The sequence below is a fragment of the Mesoplodon mirus genome (genome assembly GCF_964341445.2).
Source record: "Mesoplodon mirus genome assembly, chromosome: 4".
NCBI classification, from domain to species: Eukaryota; Metazoa; Chordata; class Mammalia; order Artiodactyla; family Ziphiidae; genus Mesoplodon; species Mesoplodon mirus.
This window is the reverse complement of record NC_138979.1, coordinates 42,531,176-42,558,361: the sequence shown is the minus strand read 5'-3', so window position 1 is coordinate 42,558,361 and position 27,186 is coordinate 42,531,176. Positions and strand designations below refer to the sequence as shown.

The 27,186-nt window shown below is 38.6% G+C and overlaps 1 protein-coding gene across 3 annotated transcripts in view; it reads left to right on the top strand.

Moving 5' to 3' along the window:
• DMXL2 (Dmx like 2) overlaps positions 1 to 27,186 on the top strand; it is a 174,489-nt gene that overhangs the window by 127,238 nt on the left and 20,065 nt on the right. For 2 of the 3 annotated variants that reach the window (XM_082620083.1, XM_082620085.1), the window contains 5 exons: positions 17,212 to 18,290; positions 18,669 to 18,860; positions 20,853 to 20,929; positions 22,462 to 22,592; positions 24,449 to 24,697. In XM_082620083.1, the coding sequence (XP_082476209.1) occupies positions 17,212 to 18,290; positions 18,669 to 18,860; positions 20,853 to 20,929; positions 22,462 to 22,592; positions 24,449 to 24,697 (1,728 nt within the window). The remainder of the gene's footprint in view (positions 1 to 17,211; positions 18,291 to 18,668; positions 18,861 to 20,852; positions 20,930 to 22,461; positions 22,593 to 24,448; positions 24,698 to 27,186) is intronic. The other variant, XM_082620084.1, reaches the window with a different exon arrangement.

Sequence of the window (27,186 nt, the reverse complement as noted above, 5' to 3'; positions counted from 1 at the left end):
TTTTACGTTTGGTAGTGTATATATGGCCATGCCACTTTCTCACTTTGTCACAGCTTACCCTTCCCCCTCCCCATATCCTCAAGTCCATTCTCTAGTAGGTCTGTGCCTTTATTCCCGTCTTACCCCTAGGTTCTTCATGACATTTTTTTTTCTTAGGTTCCATATATATGTGTTAGCATATGGTATTGGTCTTTCTCTTTCTGACTTACTTCACTCTGTATGACAGACTCTAGGTCCATCCACCTCACTACAAATAACTCAATTTCGTTTCTGGTTATGGCTGAGTAATATTCCATTGTATATATGAGCCACATCTTCATTATCCATTCATCCGATGATGCACACTTAGGTTGCTTCCATCTCCTGGCTATTGTAAATAGAGCTGCAGTGAACATTTTTGTACATGACTCTTTTTGAATTATGGTTTTCTCAGGGTATATGCCCAGTAGTGGGATTGCTGGGTCATATGGTAGGTCTATTTGTACTTTTTTAAGAACCTCCATACTGTTCCCCATAGTGGCTGTACCAATTCACATTCCCACCAGCAGTGCAAGAGTGTTCCCTTTTCTCCACACCCTCTCCAGCATTCATTGTTTCTAGATTTTTTTTTTTTTTTTTTGTGGTACGCGGGCCTCTCACTGTCGTGGCCTCTCCCGTTGCGGAGCACAGGCTCTGGAAGTGCAGGCTCAGCGGCCATGGCTCACGGGCCCAGCTGCTCCACGGCACGCGGGATCCTCCCAGACCGGGGCACGAACCCGTGTCCCCTGCATCGGCAGGCGGACTCTCAACCACTGCGCCACCAGGGAGGCCCTGTTTCTAGATTTTTTGATGATGGCCATTCTGACCGGTGTGAGATGATATCTCATTGTAGTTTTGATTTGCATTTCTCTAATGATGTTGAGCATTCTTTCATATGTTTGTTGGCAATCTGTATATCTTCTTTGGAGAAATGTCTATTTAGGTCTTCTGCCCATTTTTGGATTGGGTTGTTTGTTTTTTTGTTATTGAGCTGCATGAACTGCTTGTAAATTTTAGAAATTAATCCTTTGTCAGTTGCTTCATTTGCAAATATTTTCTCCCATTCTGAGGGTTGTCTTTTGGTCTTGTTTATGGTTTCCTTTGCTGTGCAAAAGCTTTGCAGTTTAATTAGGTCCCATTTGTTTATTTTTGTCTTTATTTCCATTTCTCTAGGAGGTGGGTCCAAAAGGATCTTGCTGTGATTTATGTCATAGAGTGTTCTGCCTATGTTTTCCTCTAAGAGTTTGATAGTTTCTGGCCTTACATGTAGGCCTTTAATCCATTTTGAGCTTATTTTTGTGTATGGTGTTAGGGAGTGTTCTAATCTCATACCTTTACATGTACCTGTCCAGTTTTCCCAGCACCACTTATTGAAGAGGCTGTCCCTTCTCCACTGTACATTCCTGCCTCCTTTATCAAAGATAAGGTGACCATATGTGCGTGGGTTTATCTCTGGGCTTTCTATCCTGTTCCATTGATCTATATTTCTGTTTTTGTGCCAGTACCATACTCTCTTGATTACTGTAGCTTTGTAGTATAGTCTGAAGTCAGGGAGACTGATTCCTCCAGCTCTGTTTTTCATTCTCAAGATTGCTTTGGCTATTCGGTGTCTTTTGTGTTTCCATACAAATTGTGAAATTTTTTTGTTCTAGTTCTGTGAAAAATGCCAGTGGTAGTTTGATAGGGATTGCATTGAATCTGTAGATTGCTTTGGGTAGTAGAGTCATTTTCACAATGTTGATTCTTCCAATCCAAGAACGTGGTATATCTCTCCATCTACTTGTATCATCTTTAATTTCTTTCATCAGTGTCTTATAATTTTCTGCATACAGGTCTTTTGTCTCCTTAGGTAGGTTTATTCCTAGATATTTTATTCTTTTTGTTGCAATGGTAAATGGAAGTGTTTTCTTAATTTCACCTTCAGATTTTGCATCATTAGTGTATAGGAATGCCAGAGATTTCTGTGCATTAATTTTGTATCCTGCTACTTTAACAAATTCATTGATTAGCTCTAGTAGTTTTCTGGTAGCATCTTTAGGATTCTCTATGTATAGTATCATGTCATCTACAGTGACAGCTTTACTTCTTCTTTTCCGATTTGGATTCCTTTTATTTCCTTTTCTTCTCTGATTGCTGTGGCTAAAACTTCCAAAACTATGTTGAATAAGAGTGGTGAGAGTGGGCAACCTTGTCTTGTTCCTGATCTTAGTGGAAATGGTTTCAGTTTTTCACCATTGAGGAGGATGTTGGCTGTTGGTTTGTCATATATGGCCTTTATTATGTTGAGGAAAGTTCCCTCTATGCCTACTTTCTGCAGGGTTTTTATCATCAATGGGTGTTGAATTTTGTCAAAAGCTTTCTCTGCATCTATTGAGATGATCATATGGTTTTTCTCCTTCAATGTGTTAATATGGTGTATCATGTTGATTGATTTGTGTATATTGAAGAATCCTTGCATTCCTGGAATAAACCCCACTTGATCATGGTGTATGATCCTTTTAGTGTGCTGTTGGATTCTGTTTGCTAGTATTTTGTTGAGGATTTTTGCATCTACGTTCATCAGTGATATTGGCCTGTAGTTTTCTTTCTTTGTGACATCTTTGTCGGGTTTAGTATCAGGGTGATAGTAGCCTCGTAGAATGAGTTTGGGAGTGTTCCTCCCTCTGCTATATTGTGGAAGAGTTTGAGAAGGATAGGTGTTAGCTGTTCTCTAAATGTTTGATAGAATTCGCCTGTGAAGCCATCTGGTCCTGGGCTTTTGTTTGTTGGAAGATTTTTTTTTAAAATAAATTTATTTATCTATTTATTTATCTTTGGCTGCCTTGGGTCTTCGTTGCTACCTGCGGGCTTTCTTTTTAGCGGTAGCGAGCGGGGGCTACTCTTCGTTGTGGTGCTCAGGCCTCTCATTGTGGTGGCCTCTCCTGCAGAGCACAGGCTCCAGGCACGCAGGCTTCAGTAGTTGTGGCACGTGGGCTCAGTAGTTGTGGCACACAGGCCCAGCCGCTCCGCGGCACGTGGGATCCCCCCAGCCCAGGGCTCGAACCCATGTCCCCCGCATTGGCAGGTGGGTTCCCAACCACTGCACCACCAGGGAAGCCCTGTTGGAAGAGTTTTAATCACAGTTTCAATTTCAGTGCTTGTGATTGGTCTGTTCATATTTTCTATTTCTTCCTGATTCAGTCTTGGCAGGTTGTGCATTTCTAAGAATTTGTCCATCTCTTCCAGGTTGTCCATTTTATTAGCATAGAGTTGCTTGTAGTAATCTCTCATGTTCCTTTGTATTTCTGCAGTGTCACTTGTTACTTGTCCTTTTTCATTTCTAATTCTGTTGATTTGGGTCTTCTCCCTTTTTCTCTTGATGAGTCTGGCTAATGGTTTATCAATTTTGTTTATCTTTTCTGAGAACCAGCTTGTAGTTTTATTGATCTTTGCTATCCTTTCCTTCATTTCTTTTTCATTTATTTCTGATTTGATCTTTATGATTTCTTTCCTTCTGCTAAATCTGGGGTTTTTTTGTTCTTCTTTCTCTAATTGCTTTAGGTGCAAGGTTAGGTTGTTTATTTGAGATGTTTCCTGTTTCTTAAGGTAGGATTGTATTGCTATAAACTTCCCTCTTAGAAATGCTTTTCCTGCATCCCATAGATTTTGGGTCGTCCTGTCTCTGTTGTCATTTGTTTCTTGGTGTTTTTTGATTTCCTCTTTGATTTCCTCAGTGATCAATTCATTATTAAGTAGTGTATTGTTTAGCCTCCATGTGTTTGTATTTTTTACAGATCTTTTCCTGTAATTGATATCTAGTCTCATAGCGTTTTTGTCAGAAAAGATACTTGATGCAATTTCAATTTTCTTAAATTTAGCAAGGCTTGATTTGTGACCCAAGATATGATCTATCCTGGAGAATGTTCCATAAACACTTGAGAAAAATGTGTATTCTGTTGTTTTAGGATGGAATGTCCTATACTTATCTATTAAGTCAGTCTTGTTTAATGTATCATTTAAAGCTTGTGTTTCCTTATTTATTTTCATTTTGGATGATCTGTCCATTGGTGAAAGTGGGGTGTTAAAGTCCCCTACTATGAATGTGTTACTGTCGATTTCCCCTTTTATGGCTGTTAGTATTTGCCTTACCTATTGAGGTGCTTGTATGTTGAGTGCATACATATTTACAATTGTTATATCTTCTTCTTGCATTGATCCCTTGATCATTATGTAATGAACTTTTTTGTCTCTTGTAATATTCTTTATTTTAAAGTCTATTTTGATATGAGAATTGGTACTCCAGCTTTCTTTTGATTTCCATTTGCATGGAATATCTTTTTCCATCCCCTCACTTTCAGTCTGTATGTGTCCCTAAGTCTGAAGTGGGTCTCTTGTAGACAGCATATATATGGGTCTTCTTTTTGTATCCATTCAGCCAGTCTGTGTCTTTTGGTGGGAGCATTTAATCCATTTGCATTTAAGGTAATTATCGATATGTATGTTCCTATTCCCATTTTCTTAATTGTTTTGGGTTTGTTATTGTAGGTCTTTTCCTTCTCTTGCGTTTCTTGCCTAGAGAAGTTCCTTTAGCATTTGTTGTAAAGCTGGTTTGGTGGTGCTGAACTCTCTCAGCTTTTGCTTGTCTGTAAAGGTTTTAATTTCTCCATCAAATCTGAATGAGATCCTTGCTGGGTAGAGTAATCTTGGTTGTAGGTTTTTCTCCTTCATCATTTTACATGTGTCCTGCCAGTCCCTTCTGGTTTGCAGAGTTTCTGCTGAAAGATCAGCGGTTAACCTATGGGGATTCCCTTGTGTGTTATTTGTTGTTTTTCCCTTGCTGCTTTTAATATGTTTTCTTTGTATTTAATTTTTGACAGTTTGATTAATATGTGTCTTGGCGTATTTCTCCTTGGATTTATCCTGTATGGGACTCTCTGTGCTTCCTGGACTTGATTAACTATATCCTTTCCCATAATAGGGAAGTTTTCAACTATAATCTCTTCAAATATTTTCTCAGTCCCTTTCTTTTTCTCTTCTTCTTCTGGGACCCTATAATTCGAATGTTGGTGCATTTAATGTTGTCTCAGAGGTCTCTGAGACTGTCCTCAGTTCTTTTAATTCTTTTTTCTTTATTCTGCTCTGCAGTAGTTATTTCCACTATTTTATCCTCCAGGTCACTTATCTGTTCTTCTGCCTCAGTTATTCTGCTATTGATCCCTTCTAGAGTATTTTTAATTTCATTTATTGTTGTTCATCATTGCTTGTTTCATCTGTAGTTCTTCTTGGTCCTTGTTAAATGTTTCTTGCATTTTCTCTATTCTATTTCCAAGATTTTGGATCATCTTTACTATCATTATTCTGAATTCTTTTTCAGGTAGACTACCTATTTCCTCTTCATTTGTTAGGTCTGGTGGGTTTTTTTCTTGCCCCTTCATCTGCTATGTGTTTTTCTGTCTTCTCAATTTGTTTATCTTACTGTGTTTGGGGTCTCCTTTTTGCAGGCTGCAGGTTCGTGGTTCCCGTTGTTTTTGGTGTCTGTCCCCAGTGGGTAACGTTGGTTCAGTCGGTTGTGTAGGCTTCTTGGTGGAGGGGACTAGTGCCTGTGTTCTGGTGGGTGAGGCTGGATCTTGTCTTTCTGGTGGGCAGGTCCACGTCTGGTGGTGTGTTTTGGGGTGTCTGTTGCCTTATTATGATTTTAGGCAGCCTCTCTGCTAATGGGTGGGGTTGTGTTCCGGTCTTGCTAGTTGTTTGGCGTAGGGTGTCCTGCACTGTAGCTTGCTGGTCGTTGAGTGAAGCTGGGTGTTGGTGTTTAGATGGAGATCTCTGGGAGATTTTCGCTGTTTGATATTACATGGAGCTGGGAGGTCTTTTGTGGACCAGTGTCCTGAAGTTGGCTCTCCCACGTCAGAGGCACAGCAGTGACTCCTGGCTGCAGCACCAAGAGCCTTTCATCCACATGGCTTAGAATAAAAGGGAGAGGAAAGAAAGAAAGAGAGAGAGAGAGAGAGAGAGAGAGAGAGAGAGAGAGGAAGGAAGGAAGGAAAGAAAGAAAAAGAACGAGAGAGGGAGAGAGGGAGGGAGGGAGGGAGGGAGGAAGAAAGGAAGGAAGAAAGGAACACGATAAATAAAATAAAATAAAGTAAGATAAAATAAAGTTATTAAAATAAAACTAATTATTAAGAAAAAAGAAACTGATGGACAGAACCCTAGGACAAATGGTGAAAGCAAAGCTATATAGATAAAATCTCACACAGAAGCATACACATACACACTCAGAAAAATAGGAAAAGGGGAAAAAATAATATATTTTGCTCTCAAAGTCCACCTCCTCAATTTGGGATGATACGTTGTCTATTCAGGTATTCCGCTGATGCAGCGTACATCAAGTTGATTGTGGAGATTTAATCCGCTGCTCCTGTGGCTGTTGGGAGAAATTAACCTTTCTCTTCTTTGTTCGCACAGCTCCTGGGATTCAGCTTTGGATTTGGCCCCGCCTCTGCGTGTAGGTCCCCGGAGGGCGTCTGTTCTTCGCTCAGACAGGACGGGGTTAAAGGAGCAGCTGATTCGGGGACTCTGGCTCACACAGGCTGGGGGAGGGAGGGACACGGAGTGCAGGGTGAGCCTGCGGCGGCAGAGGCCAGCGTGACGTTGCACCAGCCTGAGGCACGCAGCGTGTTCTCCCGGGGAAGTTGCCCCTGGATCACGGGACCCTGGCAGAGGCGAGCTGCACAGGCTCCGGGAGGGGAGGTGTGGATAGTGACCTGTGCTCGCACCAGGCTTCTTGATGTCGGCAGCAGCGGCCTTAGCATCTCATGCCCGGCTCTGGGGTCCGCGCTGATAGCCGCGGCTCGCGCCCGTCTCTATAGGTCCTTTAAGCAGCGCTCTTAATCCCCTCTCTTCATGCACCAGGGAACAAAGAGGAATGAAAAAGTATCTTGCCTCTTCGGCAGGTCCAGACTTTTTCCTGGACTCCCTCCTCGCTAGCCATGGTGCACTAACCCCTTCAGGCTGTGTTCACGGCCCCAGTCCTCTCCCTGGGATCTGACCGAAGCCTGAGCCTCAGCTCCCAGCCCCGCCCGCCCTGGCGGCTGAGCAGACAAGCCTCTGCGGCTAGTGAGTACTGGTTGGCACTGATCCTCTGGGCGGGAATCTCTCCGCTTTGCCCTCTGCACCCCTGTGGCTGCGCTCCCCTCCACGGCTCCAAAGCTTCCTCCCTCGGCCACCTGCAGTCTCCGCCCGCGAAGGGTCTTCTAGTGTGTGGAAACCTTTCCTCCTTCACAGCTCCCTCCCAGAGGTGCAGGTCCCGTCCCTATTCTTTTGTCTCTGTTTATTCTTTTTTCTTTTGCCCTACCCAGGTACGTGGGGAGTTTCTTGCCTTTTGGGAGGTTTGAGGTCTTCTGCCAGCGTTCAGTGGGTGTTCTGAAGGAGCAGTTCCACGTGTAGATGTATTTCTGATGTATCTATGAGGAGGAAGGTGATATCCGCGTCTTAGTCTTCCGCCATCTCCCCACTCTCCTGTCCTGTAGTTTCTTTTTTTTTTTTTTTAATTTTATTTATTTATTTATTTATTTATTTATGGCTGTGTTGGGTCTTTGTGTCTGTGCGAGGGCTTTCTCTAGTTGTGGCAAGTGGGGGCCACTCTTCATTGCAGTGCGCGGGGCCTCTCACTATCACGGCCTCTCTTGTTGCAGAGCACAGGCTCCAGACGCGCAGGCTCAGTAACTGTGGCTCACGGGCCCAGCTGCTCCGCGGCATGTGGGATCTTCCCAGACCAGGGCTCGAACCCGTGTCCCCTGCATTGGCAGGCAGATTCTCAACCACTGCGCCACCAGGGAAGCCCTGTCCTGTAGTTTCTTGAGTTTTGGATTTTGCTGGTTGTGTCCCTGATATTTCACTTAATGTTTTTCCCCCTGTGTTCTGTGTATTTCCTATAAATTGGTAATTAAGATTTTAGAGGCTTTTATCAGATTTTTTTGGCAGAAATATTTCATAGTTGGGTGGAGTACTTCCACCAGGGAACTCATAATACTAGCTTATTTTGCTTTTTGTGGAATTAACAGCTATCAATGACTGCTGTCCACATCCCTTATTTCATTAGTGTTTGTAAACTGATAATATTCTAAATACATCATTTTATTTTTCCTTCATGAGCTGGAATGCTTCTCTAGAGTACAATCTCCCTTGGCAATGGTTTGATTACTCTGAATTCCAGTAGTATGCATAGTAAAAGGAACATAAATGTTTGATTCTTCCTCTTTTTATTTACCAATTTTCAAAATAATAGCTTGGTTCTCTAGCATCCTATAAAGGTGACCAATTAGCTTTTAGTTTTAAAGGTTTTTTTTGGTTTTTTAACAAAATAAATTTATTTATTTATTTTTGGCTGTGTTGGGTCTTCGTTGCTGCGTGCAGGCTTTCTCTAGTTGCGGCGAGCAGGAGCTACTCTTTAATTGCAGTGTGCAGGCTTCTCATTGCGGTGGCTTCTCTTGTTGTGGAGCATGGGCTGTAGGCGCATGGGCTTCAGTAGTTGTGGCTCACGGGCTCTAGAGCCCAGGCCCAGTAGTTGTGGCACACGGGCTTAGTTGCTCTGAGGCGTGTGGGATCTTCCTAGACCAGGGCTCGAACTGTGTCCCCTGCATTGGCAGGCGGATTCTTAACCACTGTGCCACCAGGGAAGCCATTTTAGTTTATTTTGAACTCATAAATTTAGATAGATTTGTGTTTTAATCCATTGCAGGTTATTAGTATGGATGCTCAGATTATCTTATCTTTAAGCATTCGGAGCCTCTTTAAGTTTTTGAATGCTTTTGACATTATTCTTTGATAGTTTATGGCAAGATGTTTCAGACTTATCTTATGCGTCTCCTGCTCAAGACCTGGAAATGGCCATTCCTCCAAAGAATCCTGGTTCCTTTTAGTTGGGAGTAACATTTAGAGACCACAGCCTGGGCACAGGGATCCTCACTGCTAGTGGTTTGGTCATTGTTTCTAGGCTATTTCAGTGAATGAACCTAGGAAATTCCACCGCCCCCCGACCCCAGCACCCGAGATACATGTGTTCACATGTATCACATTTCTAATTCAGATATAGAGTATAGGGTTCTTTCTTCTGAGATTTCAAATTTGTGTCTTATAATGAAAAGCTTGGATTCTGATGACATTAACATGGTTACTTGCTGTTTTATATACATATAATAGTTTCAGAATAATGATGTAGATATTTTCATAACAACATGGTTACTGAGAAGAGTTTAAGCTTTTTTTTGCAGTTCTTTTTTTTTAACATCTTTACTGGAGTATAATTGCTTTACAATGGTGTGTTAGTTTCTGCTTTATAACAAAGTGAATCAGCTATACATATACATATATCCCTATATCCCCTCCCTCTTGTGTCTCACTCCCACCCTCCCTATCCCACCCCTCTAGGTGGTCACAAAGCACTGAGCTGATCTTCCTAAGCTATGCAGCTGCTTCCCACTAGCTATCTATTTTACATTTGATAACGTATATATAAGTCCATGCCACTCTCTCACTTCATCCCAGCTTCCCCGTCCCCCTCCCGTGTCCTCAAGTCCATCCTCTATGTCTACATCTTTATTCATGTCCTGCCCCTGGGTTCTTCATAACCATTTTTTTTAGATTCCATATATATGTGTTAGCATATGGTATTTGTTTTTCTGTTTCTGACTTACTTCACTATGACAGACTCTAGGTCCATCCACCTCACTACAAATAACTCAATTTTGTTTCTTTTTATGGCTGAGTAATATTCCATTGTATATATGTGCCACATCTTCTTTATCCATTCATCTGTCGATGGACACTTAGGTTGCTTCCAAGTCCTGCCTATTGTAAATAGAGCTACAATGAACATTTTGGTATATGACTCTTTTTGAATTATGGTTTTCTCAGGGTATATGCCCAATAGTGGGATTGCTGGGTAATATGATAGTTCTATTTTTAGGTTTTTAAGGAACCCCCATACTGTTCTCCATAGTGGCTGTATCAATTTACAAGCCCACCAACAGGGCAAGAGGGTTCCCATTTCTCCACACCCTCTCCAGCATTTATTGTTTGTAGATTTTTTGATGATGGCCATCCTGACCGGTGTGAGGTGATATCTCACTGTAGTTTTGATTTGCATTTCTCTAATGATTAATGATGTTGAGCATTCTTTTATGTGTTTGTTGGCAATCTGTATATCTTCTTTGGAGAAATGTCTATTGAGGTCTTCTGCCCATTTTTGGATTGGGTTGTTTGTTTTTTTGATATTGAGCTGCATGAGCTGCCTGTAAACTTTGAAGATTAATCCTTTGTCTGTTGCTTCATTTGAAAATACTTTCTCCCATTCTGAGGGTTCTCTTTTGGTCTTGTTTATGGTTTCCTCTGCTGTGCAAAAAGCTTTGCAGTTTTATTAGGTCCCATGTGTTTATTTTTGTCTTTATTTCCATTTCTCTAGGAGGTGGGTCAAAAAGGATCTTGCTGTGATTTATGTCATAGAGTGTTCTGCCTATGTTTTCCTCTAAGAGTTTGATAGTGTCTGGCCTTACACTTAGGTCTTTAATCCATTTTGAGTTTATTTTTGTGTATGGTGTTAGAGAGTGTCCTAATTTCATTTTTTTTAAATGTAGCTGTCCAGTTTTCCCAGCACCACTTATTGAAGAGGCTGTCTTTTCCCCGTTTTATATTCTTTCCTCCTTATCAAAGATAAGGTGACCATATGTGCGTGGGTTTATCTCTGGGCTTTCTATCCTGTTCCATTGATCTATATTTCTGTTTTTGTGCCAGTACCATACTCTCTTGATTACTGTAGCTTTGTAGTATTGTCTGAAGTCAGGGAGCCTGATTCCTCCAGCTCTGTTTTTCTTTCTCAAGATTACTTTGGCTATTTGGGATCTTTTTTGTTTCCATAAAAATTGTGAAATTTTTTTGTTCTAGTTCTGTGAAAATTGCCAGTGGTAGTTTGATAGGGATTGCATTGAATCTGTAGATTGCTTTGGGTAGTAGAATCATTTTCACAGTGTTGATTCTTCCAATCCAAGAATATGGTATATCTCTCCAACTACTTGTATCATCTTTAATTTCTTTCATCAGTGTCTTATAATTTTCTGCATACAGGTCTTTTGTCTCCTTAGGTAGGTTTATTCCTAGATATTTTATTCTTTTTGTTGCAATGGTAAATGGGAGTGTTTTCTTAATTTCACTTTCAGATTTTTCATCATTAGTGTATAGGAATGCCAGAGATTTCTGTGCATTAATTTTGTATCCTGCTACTTTACCAAATTCATTGATTAGCTCTAGTAGTTTTCTGGTAGCATCTTTAGGATTCTCTATGTATAGTATCATGTCATCTACAAACAGTGACAGCTTTACTTCTTCTTTTCCGATTTGGATTCCTTTTATTTCCTTTTCTTCTCTGATTGCTGTGGCTAAAACTTCCAAAACTATGTTGAATAAGAGTGGTGAGAGTGGGCAACCTTGTCTTGTTCCTGATCTTAGTGGAAATGGTTTCAGTTTTTCACCATTGAGGACAATGTTGGATGTGGGTTTGTCATATATGGCCTTTATTATGTTGAGGAAAGTTCCCTCTATGACTACTTTCTGCAGGGTTTTTATCATCAATGGGTGTTGAATTTTGTCGAAAGCTTTCTCTGCATCTATTGAGATGATATGGTTTTTCTCCTTCAGTTTGTTAATATGGTGTATCACATTGATTGATTTGCGAATATTGAAGAATCCTTGCATTCCTGGGATAAACCCCATTTGATCATGATGTATGATCCTTTTAATGTGCTGTTGGATTCTGTTTGCTAGTATTTTGTTGAGGATTTTTGCATCTGTGTTCATCAGTAATATTGGTCTGTAGTTTTCTCTCTTTGTGACATCATTGTCTGTTTTGGAATCAGGGTGATGGTGGCCTCGTAGAGTGAGTTTGTGAGTGTTCCTCCCTCTGCTATAATTTGGAAGAGTTTCGGAAGAATGGGTATTAGGTCTTCTCTAAATGTTTGATAGAATTCGCCTGTGAAGCCATCTGGTCCTGTGCTTTTGTTTGTTGGAAGAGTTTTAATCACAGTTTCAATTTCAGTGCCTGTGATTGGTCTGTTCATATTTTCTGTTTCTTCTTGGTTCAGTCTCAGAAGGTTGTGCATTTCTAAGAATTTGTATTTCTTCCAGGTTGTCCATTTTATTGGCATATAGTTGCTTGTAGTAATCTCTAATGAACCTTTGTATTTCTGCAGTGTCAGTTGTTACTTCTCCTTTTTCATTTCTAATTCTATTGATTTGAGTCTTCTCCCTTTTTTTCTTGATGAGTCTGGCTAATCGCTTATCAATTTTGTTTATCTTCTCAAAGAAAGAGCTTTTAGTTTTATTGATTTTGGCTGTCATTTCCTTCATTTCTTTTTCATTTATTTCTGATCTGATATTTATGATTTCTTTCCTTCTGCTAACTTTGGGTATTTTTTGTTCTTCTTTCTCTGGTTGCTTTAGGTGTAAGTTTAGGTTGTTTATATGAGATGTTTCTTGTTTCTTAAGGCAGGATTGTATTGCTATAAACTTCCCTCTTAGAAATGCTTTTGCTGCATCCTATAGGCTTTAAGTCTTTGAGTTTTCATTGTCATTTGTTTCTAGGAATTTTTTTATTTCCTCAGTGATCTCTTGGTTATTAAGTAGTGTATTGTTTAGCCTCCATGTGTTTGTATTTTTTACAGATTTTTTTCCTGTAATTGATATCTAGTCTCATAACATTGTGGTCGGAAAAGATACTTGATATGATTTCAGTTTTCTTAAATTTACCAAGCCTTGATTTGTGACCCAGGATATGATCTGTCCTGGAGAATGTTCCATGAGCACTTGAGAAGAATGTGTATTCTCTTGTTTTTGGATGGAATGTTCTATAAATATCAATTAAGTCCATCTTGTTTAATGTATTGTTTAAAGCTTGTGTTTCCTTATTTATTTTCATTTTGGATTACCTGTCCATTGGTGAAAGTGGGGTGTTAAAGTCCCCTACTATGAATGTGTTACTGTCAATTTCACCTTTTATGGCTGTTAGTATTTGCTTTATGTATTGAGGTGCTCCTATGTTGGGTGCATAAATATTTACAATTGTTATATCTTCTTCTTGGGTTGATCCGTTGATCATTATGTAGTGTCCTTCTCTGTCTCTTGTGATAGTCTTTGTTTTAAAGTCTATTTTGTCTGATATGAGAATTACTACTACAGCTTTCTTTTGATTTCCATTTGCATGGAATATCTCTATTCTGTCCCCTCACTTTCAGTCTGTATGTGTCCCTAAGTCTGAAGTGGGTCTTTCTTTGACAGTGTGTATATGGGTCTTGTTTTTATATCCATTCAACCAGTCTTTGTCTTTTGGTAGGAACATTTAATCCATTTACATGTAAGGTAATTATCAATATGTATGTTCCTATTACCATTTTCTTAATTGTTTTGGGTTTGTTATTGTAGGTCTTTTCCTTCTCTTGTGTTTCCTGCTTAGAGAAGTTCCTTTAGCATTTGTTGTAAAGCTGGTTTGGTGGTGCTGAATTCTCTTAGCTTTTGCTTGTCTGTAAAGGTTGTAATTTCTCCATTGAATCTGAATGAGATCCTTGCTAGGTAGAGTAATCTTGGTTGTAGATTTTTCCCTTTCAGCACTGTAAATATGTCCTGCCACTCCTTTCTGCTTTGCAGAGTTTTTGCTGAAAGATCAGCTTTTAAACTATGGGGTTTCCCTTGTATGTTATATGTTGTTTTTCCCTTGTTGCTTTTAATATTTTTTCTTTGTATTTAATTTTTGATAGTTTGATTAATATGTGTCTTGGCATGTTTCTCCTTGGATTTATCCTGTATGGAACTCTCTGTTTCCTGGACTTGATTGACTATTTCCTTTCCAGTATTAGGGAAGTTTTCGACTATAATCTCTTCAAATGTTTTCTCAGTCCCTTTCTTTTTCTCTTCTTCTTCTGGGACCCCTATAATTCGAATGTTGGTGCGTTTAATATTGTCCCAGGGGTCTCTGAGACTGTCGTCAATTCTTTTCATTCGTTTTTCTTTATTCTGCTCTGCAGTAGTTATTTCCACTATTTTATCTTCCAGGTCACATATCCGTTCTTCTGCCTCAGTTATTCTGCTATTGATTCCTTCTAGACAATTTTTTATTTCATTTATTGTGTTGTTCATCATTGTTTGTTTGCTCTTTAGTTCTTCTAGGTCCTTGTTAAACATTTCTTGTCTTTTCTCCATTCTATTTGCAAGATTTTGGATCATCTTTACTATCATTACTCTGAATTCTTTTCCAGGTAGACTGCCTATTTCTTCTTCATTTGTTTGGTCTGGTGGGTTTTTACCTTGTTCCTTTATCTGCTGTGTGTTTCTCTGTCTTCTCTTTTTTCTTAACTTACTGTGTTTGAGGTCTCCTTTTCCCAGGCTGCAGGTTCATACTTCCCATTGTTTTTGCTGTCTGCCCCCAGTGGCTAAGGTTGGTTTCAGTGGGTTGTGTAGGCTTCTTGGTGGAGGGGACTTGTGCCTGTGTTTTGGTGGATGAGGCTGGATTTTGTCTTTCTGGTGGGCAGGACTGTTTTCCTTGGGTGTGTTTTGGTGTGTCTGTGACCTTACTATGATTTTAGGCAGCTTCTCTGCTAATGGGTGGGGTTGTGTTCCTGTCTTGCTAGTTGTTTGGCATAGGGTTTCAAGCACTGTAGCTTGCTGGTCATTGAGTAGAGCTGGGTCTTAGTGTTGAGATGGAGATCTCTGGAAGAGCTTTTGCATTTGATATTACGTGGTGCCAGGAGGTCTATGGTGGACCAGTGTCCTGAACTCAGCTCTCACACCTCAGAGGCATATGCGTGACACCTGGCCAGAGCACAAATACCCTGTCACCTACACGGCTCAGAAGAAAAGGGAGAAAAAAGGAAACAAAGAAAGAAAAATAAAATAAAATAAATAAAGTTATTAAAATAAAAAATAATTATTAAAAAATCAAAAAGTAATAATAAAAGAAAGAAAGAATGAATAGAGCATGCAAACCAAAAAAACAAATCCACCAGTGACAGTAAGTGCTAAAAACTATGCTAAAAAAGCCCAAAAAACAAAAAATGGATAGACAGAACCCTAGGACAAATGGCAAAGCTATACAGACAAAATCATTCGAAAAAGGACACATACTCACAAAAAGAGAAAAAGGAAAAAAAATATATCTATATATATAAAAGGAAAAAAAGGAGGATGAAAGCAACCAAATCAATAAAGCTACCAATGATAATCAACCCTAAATACTAAACAAAGATAAACATAAAGTCAGGAACAAATTAGATGCAGAAAGCAAACCCCAAATCTACAGTTGCTCCCAATATCCACCACCTCAATTTTGGGATGATTCGTTGTCTGTTCAGGTATTCCACAGATGCAGGGTACATCGAGTTGACTGTGGAGATATAATCTGCTGCTCCTGAGGCTGCTGGGAGAAAGTTCCCTTTCTCTTCTTTGTTCGCACAGCTCCTGGGATTCAGCTTTGGATTTGGCCCTGCCTCTGCGTGGAGGTTGCCTGAGGGTGTCTGTTCTTTCCTCAGACAGGACGGAGTTAAAGTAGCAGCTGATTAGGGGGTACTGGCTCACTCAGGCCGGGGAGAGGGAGGGGTACGGATGTGGGGCGAGCCTGCGGTGGCAGAGGCCAGCATGACGTTGCACCAGCCTGAGAGGCTCGCCCTGTGTTCTCCCAGGGAAGTTGTCCCTGGATCACGGGACCCTGGCAGTGGCGGGCTGCACAGGCTCCCGGGAGGGGAGGTGTGGAGAGTGACCTGTGCTTGCACACAGGCTTCTTGGTGGCTGCAGAAGTAGCATTAGTGTCTCACGCCCGTCTCTGGGGTCCGCGCTGATAGCTGCGGCTCATGCCCATCTCTAGAGCTCGTTTAGGCAGTGCTCTGAATCCCCTCTTCTTGCACATCCTGAAACAGTGGTCTCTTGACTCTTAGGCAGTTCCAGACTTTTCCCCGGACTCCCTCCCGGCTAGCTGTGGCACACTAACCCCTTTCAGGCTGTATTCATGCAGCCAACCCCAGTCCTCTCCCTGGGATCTGACCTCCGAAGCCCGGGCCTCAGCTCCCAGACCCCGCCCGCCCCAGCGGGTGAGCAGAGAAGCCTCTCGGGCTGGTGAGTGCTGGTCGGCACCGATCCTCTGTGCGGGAATCTCTCCGCTTTGCCCTCCGCACCCCTGTTGCTGCGCTCTCCTCCGCGGCTCCGAAGCTTCCCCCCTCGGCCACCCGCAGTCTCCACCCGCAAAGGGGCTTCCTTGTGTGTGGAAACCTTTCCTCCTTCACAGCTCCCTCTCAGAGGTGCAGGTCCCATCCCTATTCTTTTGTCTCTGCTTTTTCTTTTTTGTTTTGCCCTTCCCAGGTACGTGGGGAGTTTCTTGCTTTTTGGGAGGCCTGAGGTCTTCTGCCAGCGTTCAGTAGGTGTTCTGTAGGAGTTGTTCCACACGCACATGTATTTTTGATGTATTTGTGGGGAGGAAGGTGATCTCCACGTCTTACTCCTCCACCATCTTGAAGGTCTCCCTCTTTGCAGTTCTTTTTGTTTTGATAGTATATCCCACTAAGGATGTTCAGTCAAACTACTTATATTTTTTTAAATTACTTATTTTTAAGTCACTTTATAGTTCCTGTCTTGTGGTTATGCTACCAACTTGATACAAAGAATAATTTGTTTAATTTTGCTTTTGCTTTTATTGTGAATTTTTAAAAATTAATTTTAGAATTATATAAAATGTTGAAGTGGTTGAAATAAAAACAGTAAAATCAAGGTATTTTCAGAGAAATCTAGCTTCTTTCCTTGTCTCTCTACCCTGTTCTTGCCTCCCTTTTTTAGGGGACCAATTGAAAAAAAATTGTGTGTTCTCCTTCCTTTTTAAAAAATACGTGTGTGTGTGTGTGTGAATGTGTGTATGTGTTCCCTCTTTACTTTCTTAGATAAAAGGTAGTTTAGTATATATACTTTTCTTCATCTTCTTCTACTTAATATATTCTGGATATCACTCCATAGCAAAACAGGGAAATTCTTTTTATTTTAGCTGTATTTTGTGGGTATATCATAGTTTAACTAATCCTAGGTTAATATTTAAGTGTCCTTTATTTTGAGGAAATGCTGACATATTTTATTCTTTTGTAATATAATTACAAGTTAACATAATACCTTGTGATTGTATCTGTTTGATTTCTATAGTTATCAAATCTTGTAACCCAGTGGTGTTTAGTTTCTACAACTACCTTCGAACTCATCCTTTGCTTATTCGAAGAAACCTTGCCTCCCCTGAAGGAACTTTGGCAACCTTAGGTCTCAAAACAGAGAAGAACTTTGTTGATAAAATTAATCTCATAGAAAGAAAATTATTCTTTACTACAGCAAATGCTCATTTTAAAGTTGGATGTCCTGTTTTAGCCTTGGAGGTACTCTCCAAAATTCCAAAAGTTACCAAAGTGTCTGCCTTACCTTCAGAAAAAGATCAGCCTGACTTCATTTCTAAAAAGACGGATGATGTACCTTCAGAATCAAAAACTCTAAGTGATGGTGATAGAAGTTCTGGAATTGATTGGTCAAACGTAACTTCATCACAGATTGACTGGAGTCAGCCAATAGTAAAAGTTGAAGAGGAACCTCTTACTCTTGATTGGGGTGAAGAGCACGATGGTGCCTTGGAAGAAGAGGAAGAAGATGCTGTCGGTTTAGTAATGAAAAATACAGATGTCAGGGAAGAAGATAGACAAAAAGATCAGGAAGCCCCAGACCCTAATGTGTTATTGACTCCTCAGGAAGAGGATTGCCTTGAAGGTGATTCTGAAGTTGATGTGATTGCTGAACAACTAAAATTCAGAGCTTGTTTAAAGATCCTTATGACTGAACTAAGAACATTGGCTACAGGTTATGAAGTAGATGGTGGAAAACTCAGATTTCAACTCTATAGCTGGCTTGAAAAGGAAATTGCTGCCTTGCATGAGATATGTAATCATGAATCAGTTATTAAAGAATATGCCAGTAAAACATATTCCACAGTAGAGAGTGATATTATGGATCAGGAAGAAATGGTGGACAAACCAGGTATTGGTTCCTATGAGTGGCACCAAATAGAAAGGCGGAGACTACAGGCTAAACGAGAGCATGCAGAAAGACGGAAGTTGTGGTTGCAGAAGAACCAAGATCTCCTCAGAGTGTTTCTTAGTTACTGTAGCCTTCATGGGGCCCAAGGTGGTGGTCTGGCCTCAGTAAGGATGGAACTCAAATTTTTGCTACAAGAATCACAGCAGGTATTGACTTTACTTTTGTTTTCAATCTTGGTTATTTTAATAATTTCAATAACTTTCATTTATAGTTGTAAAGCTCTTTTTACTGGTTAATCTTAATGTGATTAGCTCCTCTATTCATGGGAGGCACATATTTACACTCTGCATGCGTCTTTTTAGACAAAAATTGAGAGCACAGCTGTGTCAAACTCATCTTTACATCTTCTGCATCTAAGCATAGGACCTGGTACGCAATCAATTTTTGTAGAATAAGTGAGCAAGCACATTAACATATTGCTTTTACTCAGATGTTTACTGCCAGTATTTTTATCATATAACTATTAATTGCTTTTTTTGTCCTTCATTTTAACTACGGAAAAAATAATCTCCTATCACTCACAGGAAACTACAGTGAAGCAGCTCCAGTCTCCACTACCACTGCCTACCACCCTACCTCTGCTTTCAGCAAGTATTGCTTCAACAAAAACAGTCATAGCTAATCCTGTATTGTACTTAAATAATCACATCCATGATATACTTTATACTATTGTTCAGATGAAAACACCACCTCATCCCAGTATTGAAGATGTGAAGGTAATGTAGAGTTTATGATCATTTGGTATTTTACACACTGAGAAGGTAAATGTGTTATACTTGTCTTCCAATTTGAACTTAGAAGAAATATTTTACAGTACTCTTATCTGCTACCTTCTCAGTCTGATTAGTTCAAGACCATTTGTCCAATGAGTGTAATTTGAAAGTAAGCATTCTTGAAATTCTCCCATTTGCCACAGCTTGGATGGAGTTTAAGCTAAGTGAAGTAAGTCAGACAGAAAGAAAAATACCATATGTTATCACTTATATGTGGAATCTAAAAAATGAAACAAATGACTGTATATAACAAAACAGAAACAGACTCCCAGACATAGAGAACAAACCAGTGGTTACCAACGTGTGTGTGTGTGTGGGGGGCACATTATGGGTAGGGAATTAAGAGATACAAACTACTAAGCATAAAATAGACAAGCAACAAGGATATATTGTACAGGGAAATAGAGCCATTATTTTGTAATAACTTTAAAGGGGAGTATAATCTATAAAAATATTGAACCAATGTGCTGTATACCTGAAATTAATATGATAGTTTCTTCTTACTTGTGGAAAAGTTATTATCTTCCTTTAAGACAGGCAAATACTTTCTTGGTAGTAAAATTCATTTTCTAGACAGTATTCTTGCCAAATATTCCTTTGGATTCTCCATCTCCTTTAAATGAATCAGTAAGTAGAAATATTTATAACTGTTTGCTTAGATGCCAGGATATTATGAAAATATAAGTGCAGGGGGGTATCTTTGAGGGAACCATGATTGATTAGAAATAGTCCCAGAGAAAGTACCCTCATTACTGTCTCCCTGATGACTGTGTTTTATTGGAGGCTGTGGAATAGTTTGGGGCAATTAGAGTTTTGACAGAGTTACTACCCCAAATTAAAACTATATCCTATGCTGAAAACTTAAAAAATGGATAGATTCTAAGCAACAGTAGGGAGCGTGGCAGGATCTGGAGAGATGATCAGACTTTCACTGTGCTAGCCTAAGTGTATTTGTACTGTGCTTTCTCCAATTCCAGTGGCTGATGTCATTTCAGGTCCCCAGTATTTTTATTTTTAATTTTTTTGTTTGAAAGGCACATTCAATCTCTGGTAGTACATTCTTCTGAAGGACCCAAGGTTTACTGGTCATATCATCCTATTAGAGACTTCTAATCCATAGCATGAATTAATCTGTATCAGTATTTTAGCAGAGATTACTTAAATTATTTGATAGGTGAATATGGAAATGCAGAAAATGCATTCAATGCATATAACTCTAAGTAAACATTTCTAGTTCCTAGAAATTTGGATAAGCTTTCAAAAAGTATGAAACTATTTCTAAGATCCCTTCAAATTTTAAGATTGTGTGAGTCTCAAAATGTTGATTCAGTGTGGCATTGTAGGATGTGGTTTTTACATTATACTGATAATTTTTAAACTTTCAAAATTTAAAATTCTAAGACTGAATTACTTCTAAGTACTAAGTGGATTACTTGCTTTCTGGAAAAGTAACCATTTCAGACAGTGATTGATATACTTTCTAAACATTCAATTCATTCTTACTGATAAGATCAAGTTTTTAGTTTCATCAAGGAGAAGTTTTCATAAGGCAACTTTAAATAAAAGCTCTGAAAATTCTCTGCTTATTTTGGTTCTGCTTTTTTTGAGTATTACTACTTAAGCTATTCATTAGCAGGCTAGGACACAGTCCCAGCAATGTGAACGTTGGCACTTTGCTTAGGGCCTGCTAAGTGGCAGGCTCACAGTAATAAATATTTGATAAAGATGCATATGAATAATTAGCTTTGTTGTGAGCATGGATATTGAATTGGATGAGTTTTATTTTAGAAGCTTTAAGGTAGAGTTAGTAGTCTCATGTAGGACCTAGTTTTATTTATGATATTGCTAGTTTCCTGGGTATTTTCTGATTTTTAACATACTACTGCTGTGTAGAAATGTTAGTACAAAATGTAACTGTGGCTGTTTTGGTTTTAGGTGCACACACTTCATTCACTAGCAGCATCACTTTCTGCATCAATTTACCAAGCATTATGTGACAGTCATAGCTACAGGTAAAAAAAAAAAAAAAAAATTACCCAAATAGTATTAATACAGCAAAAGCATTAGACTGTTCCAGAGTTATATTAAAGTTCTGCTTCCTAGGGACTGAAAAATCCTCAAATATGACCACCATGTGTACTTTAATAGATTAGAATGAGAAATAAAATAATTATTTGTTTAGTTTAGCTGTTACCTAGTAACAACAGAGACATATAGAAAATGACAAATAGTAAAGGAAAATTATCATCACCATCTTTTTTTTTTGTTTTCAAGAAAAGAAGTATTCACTATCCAAAGTAATTTATGATACAAAGTTTTCTTATTTTTTTCCCCCTTAGGAACTATTCCTTTTAGCATTAGATTAGTTTCTGTTTATTTGGTTTTCAGCTGAAAGAGGAAGAACTTTTGAAAAATGAGAAAGTACATTCCTAACATTGAACTATTAAAATCAATTTTACTTACCCATTTCTGTATGTCTTTAGAAGTGATATCAATAGATGTAATGGTTTGAATTTTTGTTAAATGTCTAATTGCCTTCATCAGTGTATACTCTGTATTTTAATGACTAGGGCAGTATAAGTAGTAAGAAATTGAATCACTTGGAAAGATGACCTAGATTTAAATGGATTATCTTAATAAATGAAAAGTTTGTAATATAAATAGAATCACATTAAATTTATATTACACATATATCTAGATTTTTTTCTTATAAATTCAGCAGCCTCTTGTGGGAAGATTTGTTATTGCATAGAGAATTACTCTCTCAAAATGGCCTGTTCTCTGATGTTAGCCTAATAAAGCCATGTCTAAGTAACTCCAAAAACTTGGAAATGTAAATAAGTGAAAAAGAGTTTGTTTGGTTGACTGTGGTCATCTTAATGATCTAAGACAACTTCTTGGATATCAGTCACTGCTTAAAATGGCGCCAGATAAGAATCCAAATAAATTTTGTTTAAATGTGTATTTTCTAGTTTTTAGGCTGTGATTGACTCTCCAGGGAGTCAGATTTATTTTCTTCTTTTGTACTTCCCCCACTCCATAAAGATGAGCAAAGTAAATATTTGGGCACATTTGGCTTTAGGACTAGGTATTTCTAAAATAGGATTCTTCAGATTTTAGTTGATGTTTTAATTCAGAGTTGAGCTTGCACAACTTTACAGAACTAAGAAATGCAACAAAATAGTGCCCTGAAACTTTCTGATATATCTTAGTACCATCAGTAGTCTCCTTACAGCAGACTTTAAAAAAAATACAAATAAGTGAATATAGAAAAGATTTTTAAGTATTAAGTGGCATTTGGAAAAGGTTTTAATGACAAAATGTCATCTGCCTAAATAGAAAATTTGGTATTTTGTTTTAAAAAGCTATCGATAAATATTTGTAACTAATTTAAAGAACTTTCTGAAATAAGTTTTTATTAGAACAGTGAACTCAGTTTTAAGAGTTTTGTTTTTGTTACAGTTATCTAAAATAAATATGTATAGGGTATAATTGCTTGTTACCTCTATTAAGATGATAAATAACTGAACCTTATTTGTTTTAGCAGTCAGACAGAAGGGAACCAGTTTACAGGAATGGCTTATCAAGGGCTTCTTTTAAGTGATCGTCGAAGGCTAAGGACAGAAAGCATTGAAGAACATGCAACACCAAATTCTTCTCCTGCTCAATGGCCTGGTGAGAATTTGAGTGGTGTTTTTTGTTTGTTTGTTTTTTAGTCTTCTATTTGGGAACTCCTTTTTACAAAGCTACCAACTGGTTTCCTGATTGTTGTTGTTTGTGGATTTGGTGAATAGTTTTTTATTTGTTTGTTTTTGATAATGTTTTCTGCCATGGATTAGGAATTCTTAAGTACTGTAATGTTGTCTGAAGACTCAGAAAGTTAAGGCTTCAAAAACCAGCTGTGTTGACCAGCATAAAAAAGCAAGGCTTAACATCCTTTGCAAGGGTGAGCATGTCATGTTTCTTATCCTTAGACATCCCGAATTAGAATCTTAGAGAGCCAGTATCACAGAACCTTTTTTCACAGATACATCAGAATACAGTTATTCTCAAGAGTGCAGATGTATGTTAGGAAAGGAGTGACCATTCTGTGGCACATATATCATGGTGTCTGCCAGTCCTCTTCCTCCGGTTGGCTCTTTCTCACTCTCCATATCAGTTATTTCAAACCTTCTCCATTCTCTTAATATACTTTCCTCGTCTGCCATGTCACTTAATTTTTGCTCTACTTGCTTTATAACTCTGTGGTTACATGTTAATGATCATTGTGAAGAGTGGCAGTAGAAGGAAGTGACAGACTTCAAGTGTGTATTTAAAATTCATTTATGCATAAGTTTCTCAAAACACATTGTTGTCGTTTTGACTTTTTATTGAAATAATTTCAGACTTAACAAAAGTTTCAAAAATGGTACAAACAATTCTTGTGTAACCTTCACCCAGATTCCCCAAACAGTGACATTTTACCATACTTACTTTGTCATTCACTCCTCCTCTCTCACTCACTCACTTATTGTGTGTCTGTGTGAATATATACTTTTTTCTGAAATATTTGAGGGTAAGTTGCAGACATGATGCCCCTTTACATCTAAATGTATCAGTTTATCTTTCCTAAAAACAGACATTCTCTTATTGTACGTAACGATAGCACTGTTATCAAATTCAGCATCTTAATATTGATACAATACTGCTCTCTAATCTATAGATATTTTGACAATTTCACCTGTTGTCCCACTAAGGTCTTCCATGTAACATTTAGTTGTATTGTCTCATGAATCTCCTCCAATATGTATTCCTCCTCCTTTCTTTGTCTCTCATGACATTGACACTTTTGAAGAGTACTAGCCAATTACTTTTTAGAATGTCCCTCCATTTGGGTTTTTCTGATGTCTTCTTAATATTAGATTCAGGTTATGAAGAGAGATTGTACCCTTCTCAGTGTAAAATATCAAGAGGCACATGATGCCACTTGGTCCCATTACTGGTGCCATTAACTTTGATCACTTTGTATGGTAGTTTCTGCCAGATTTCTCCTTTGTAAAGTTACTTTCTTTTCCTTTGCAATTAGTGAGTATCTTTTGAAGAGAATGTTTGAGATTGTGTAAAATATCACACTTTTACACACTAATTATACCATCCAGTGATGACTCCTGACTGAATCAGATATTACTGATATTACTGGGATTACTAGATGGTGATTTTCTAATTCTATCCCTCCTTCTACGTATTAGTTGAAATTGTTCTGTAAGGAAGAGCTTTCTCTTCTCTTCTTTTAATTTATTTATTCACTCATTTATTATATCAGTAGGGATGAATGGATTCTTATTTTATTCTATAGCTTATAAACCATTCCTATCATTTATTTTGTTGCTCAAATTATGGATATATATATATATATCTCCATGTGTATATATTCACACTATATATAGAGTATAATATAGATACATAATTTTGGTTAAACTGCAAATTTGGATTTTTTTTCCTTCTGGAGCTTTATGCTGATATACTTCTTATAATACTATATACCCTTACAGGTGTGAGTTCACTTATTAATCTCTTGAGTTCAGCCCAAGATGAAGACCAGCCAAAATTGAACATTTTGTTGTGTGAAGCTGTTGTTGCTGTGTACTTAAGTTTATTGATACATGCTCTTGCCACAAATTCCTCCAATGAATTATTTCGACTTGCAGCCCACCCATTAAACAATCGAATGTGGGCTGCTGTTTTTGGGGGAGGTGTAAAACTTGTTGTGAAACCTCAAAGACAATCCGAAAATATTTCAGGTAAGATAAATTTGATACCAATAATGTATGTAAATGTAAATAGTTTCCAATGTAAAAGTAAAATGTTTTTTTTAATGTTTAAAAATTTTTTATTTTGAAAATCACTGATGTTTAAGGTATAATCACTCTTGTTAGGGTAATAAATAACTAAACTCATGTTAGAATAAAGAATATAGTTTCAGTTTAACATTTTTTGGTAAACCAGGACAAATTTGAGGAGGATAAAAAAGAAAAAAGGAAAGGTAATGGTAAGCGAGGAGACAATGTTAAAGAATAAGGTCATGGAAAAAGGATAGTTTTTAATTAGAGAAAGAAGATTTAAATAAATCCTCATAATCTTTACAGAGTATACCAGTAGTTGGCTTCAGATTAAGTTTATGGTCATAGACAAGAAGGCTGTTCCAATCATTCACATGGTTTTTAAATTCCATTTTCTGTCCTCTTTTCTTATGGACCAAAATAGATTTTTTAGCCCTCCTTTTAAGATGGTAGGATGGTAAGATATAGACTGATGCCATGGGAAAGGTTTACACCTTGGCGCTGAAACACAGAAATTGTCCGTCTTAATTCATCCTTAGAAATGGTCATATTACAGATGAGGAGTTAGTGGCACAGAGAGTTTAAATGGCACAGGTTCTACCCTGTGTCTTTACTGCCCAAGATCACATCAGATGGATAGGTTCCTACGTAAGTCGGAGTAAGGTAGGCAGTCTTATCGACTTGTGTTGTCTCCACTCCCACTGCATGTGGATGACTCTTATATCTCCATCTTCCTACCTACTTGTAGTCCACTGTAAATTTAAAAGTTTTCCTCCCAAATCACTTCTTTTCTCTTCCTGAGTTTTCTATTATTTTTTCATGGTAGGTAATACATTCATCAAATCATCATGCTTAAACCTCTGAGTACGTATTCATGTTTGCATTTACTTACACCTGCTCTATGCCAGGCTTTTGGGGTATGGGAGTGAACGAAACAGACAAATCCCTTACCTTCATGAAGCTTACATCCAGTAGAGGTAAACACAATAAATTAACAAGTGATAGTATTTCAGGTATGGGAAGAACTACGATAAAAATAAAACAGAGTGACTGGACAGGGAATGATGAGGGAAAGAGGATGGGAACAGTTTAGTTAGGATGATCAGAAGACACATTTCTGATTAGATAGCATTTGAGCAGAGTCCTAAGGAAGTTGGGAATCAGATCGTGCTGATATCTGGGGCCAGAGTATTTCAGGCAGACGGAGCAGTGAGTGCAAAAGTCATGAGGTAGGACTAGTTTGACCTTTTCCAGGAACTACAGTGGAGGCCAGAATGGCTATCCTGATCCAGGGGAGTATGGTCAGAGATGAGGTAAGATAAGCAACTGGGGCCAAGGTCATTGAGGGTTTCATGGGTCATGTAAAACTATCGTTGTTCTAAAGAAAGATAGGAAACTATTGGAGGGTTTTAAGCAGAGGAGTGACATAATCTGATTTAGGTTTTCAAAAGACCCACTCTAACTGCTATGTGGAGAATAGACTGTGAAAGAATAAAAGTAGGGAGCCCATGTGGGAGGCTCTGGGAATAGCCCACTTAAAAGATAATTGTGGATTACCATCAAGAGTGAATGGATAAACAAAATGTGGTATATAAGTACAATGGAGTGTGATTCAGCTGTAAAAAAAGAATGAAGTATTAACACATGCTATATAGCTAGCATGAACCTCAAAAATATTATGCTGAGTGAAAGAAGCCAGGCACAAAAAGTCACACATTGCATGCTTCCATTTATATGAAATATTCAGAATAGGTAAAGCCATAGAGACAGAAGGCATACTGGTGGTTGCAGTGGTCTAGAGGGAGGGAGGAATGGGGAGTGACTGCCTAATGGGTATAGGGTTTTCATTTGGGGTAGTGAGAATGCTTTGCAGCTAGATAGGGATGGTGGTTGCACAACAGTGTGAATGTACTAAATGCCACTGAATTGTACGCTTTAAAATGGTTAATTTTATGTAAATTTCACCTCAGTTAAAAAAAGATAAAAGTGGTTTAGCCTAGTGATGGACAGAGTGAAAAGTGGTCATATTCATCAAAGAGAACTTAAGATAGAATTATCATTTTCTGTGACGGGGAGCTTCAGAAGAGGACCAGGTTGACTTCTTTCTGGTTCTTTCATATCCAATTAGTTCTGAATCCTTTTGATATTTCTTTTATGTATTTCTCATATCTAACACTTCCCCTAGGTCTTTACCACCCACCATACTAGTTCAAGTCCTTCTTGTGTCAGATTCTTCCACCTTCCTCTCTAATTGATCCTGCAGACTATATCTCATCATGTGCCTAATTCAAGACACTTTCATGAGAATTGCCCGTAGGATGAGCTCCCAGCTTCCTATCCACAGGCTTGTCCCACCCTAACTCCAGACTGTCGTTGTTATTCCCCTCCCTGACACCTGTCTAGCAAAAGAAGTTTACTCCTCATTTAGCCAAACCTTTGGTCATTCATTT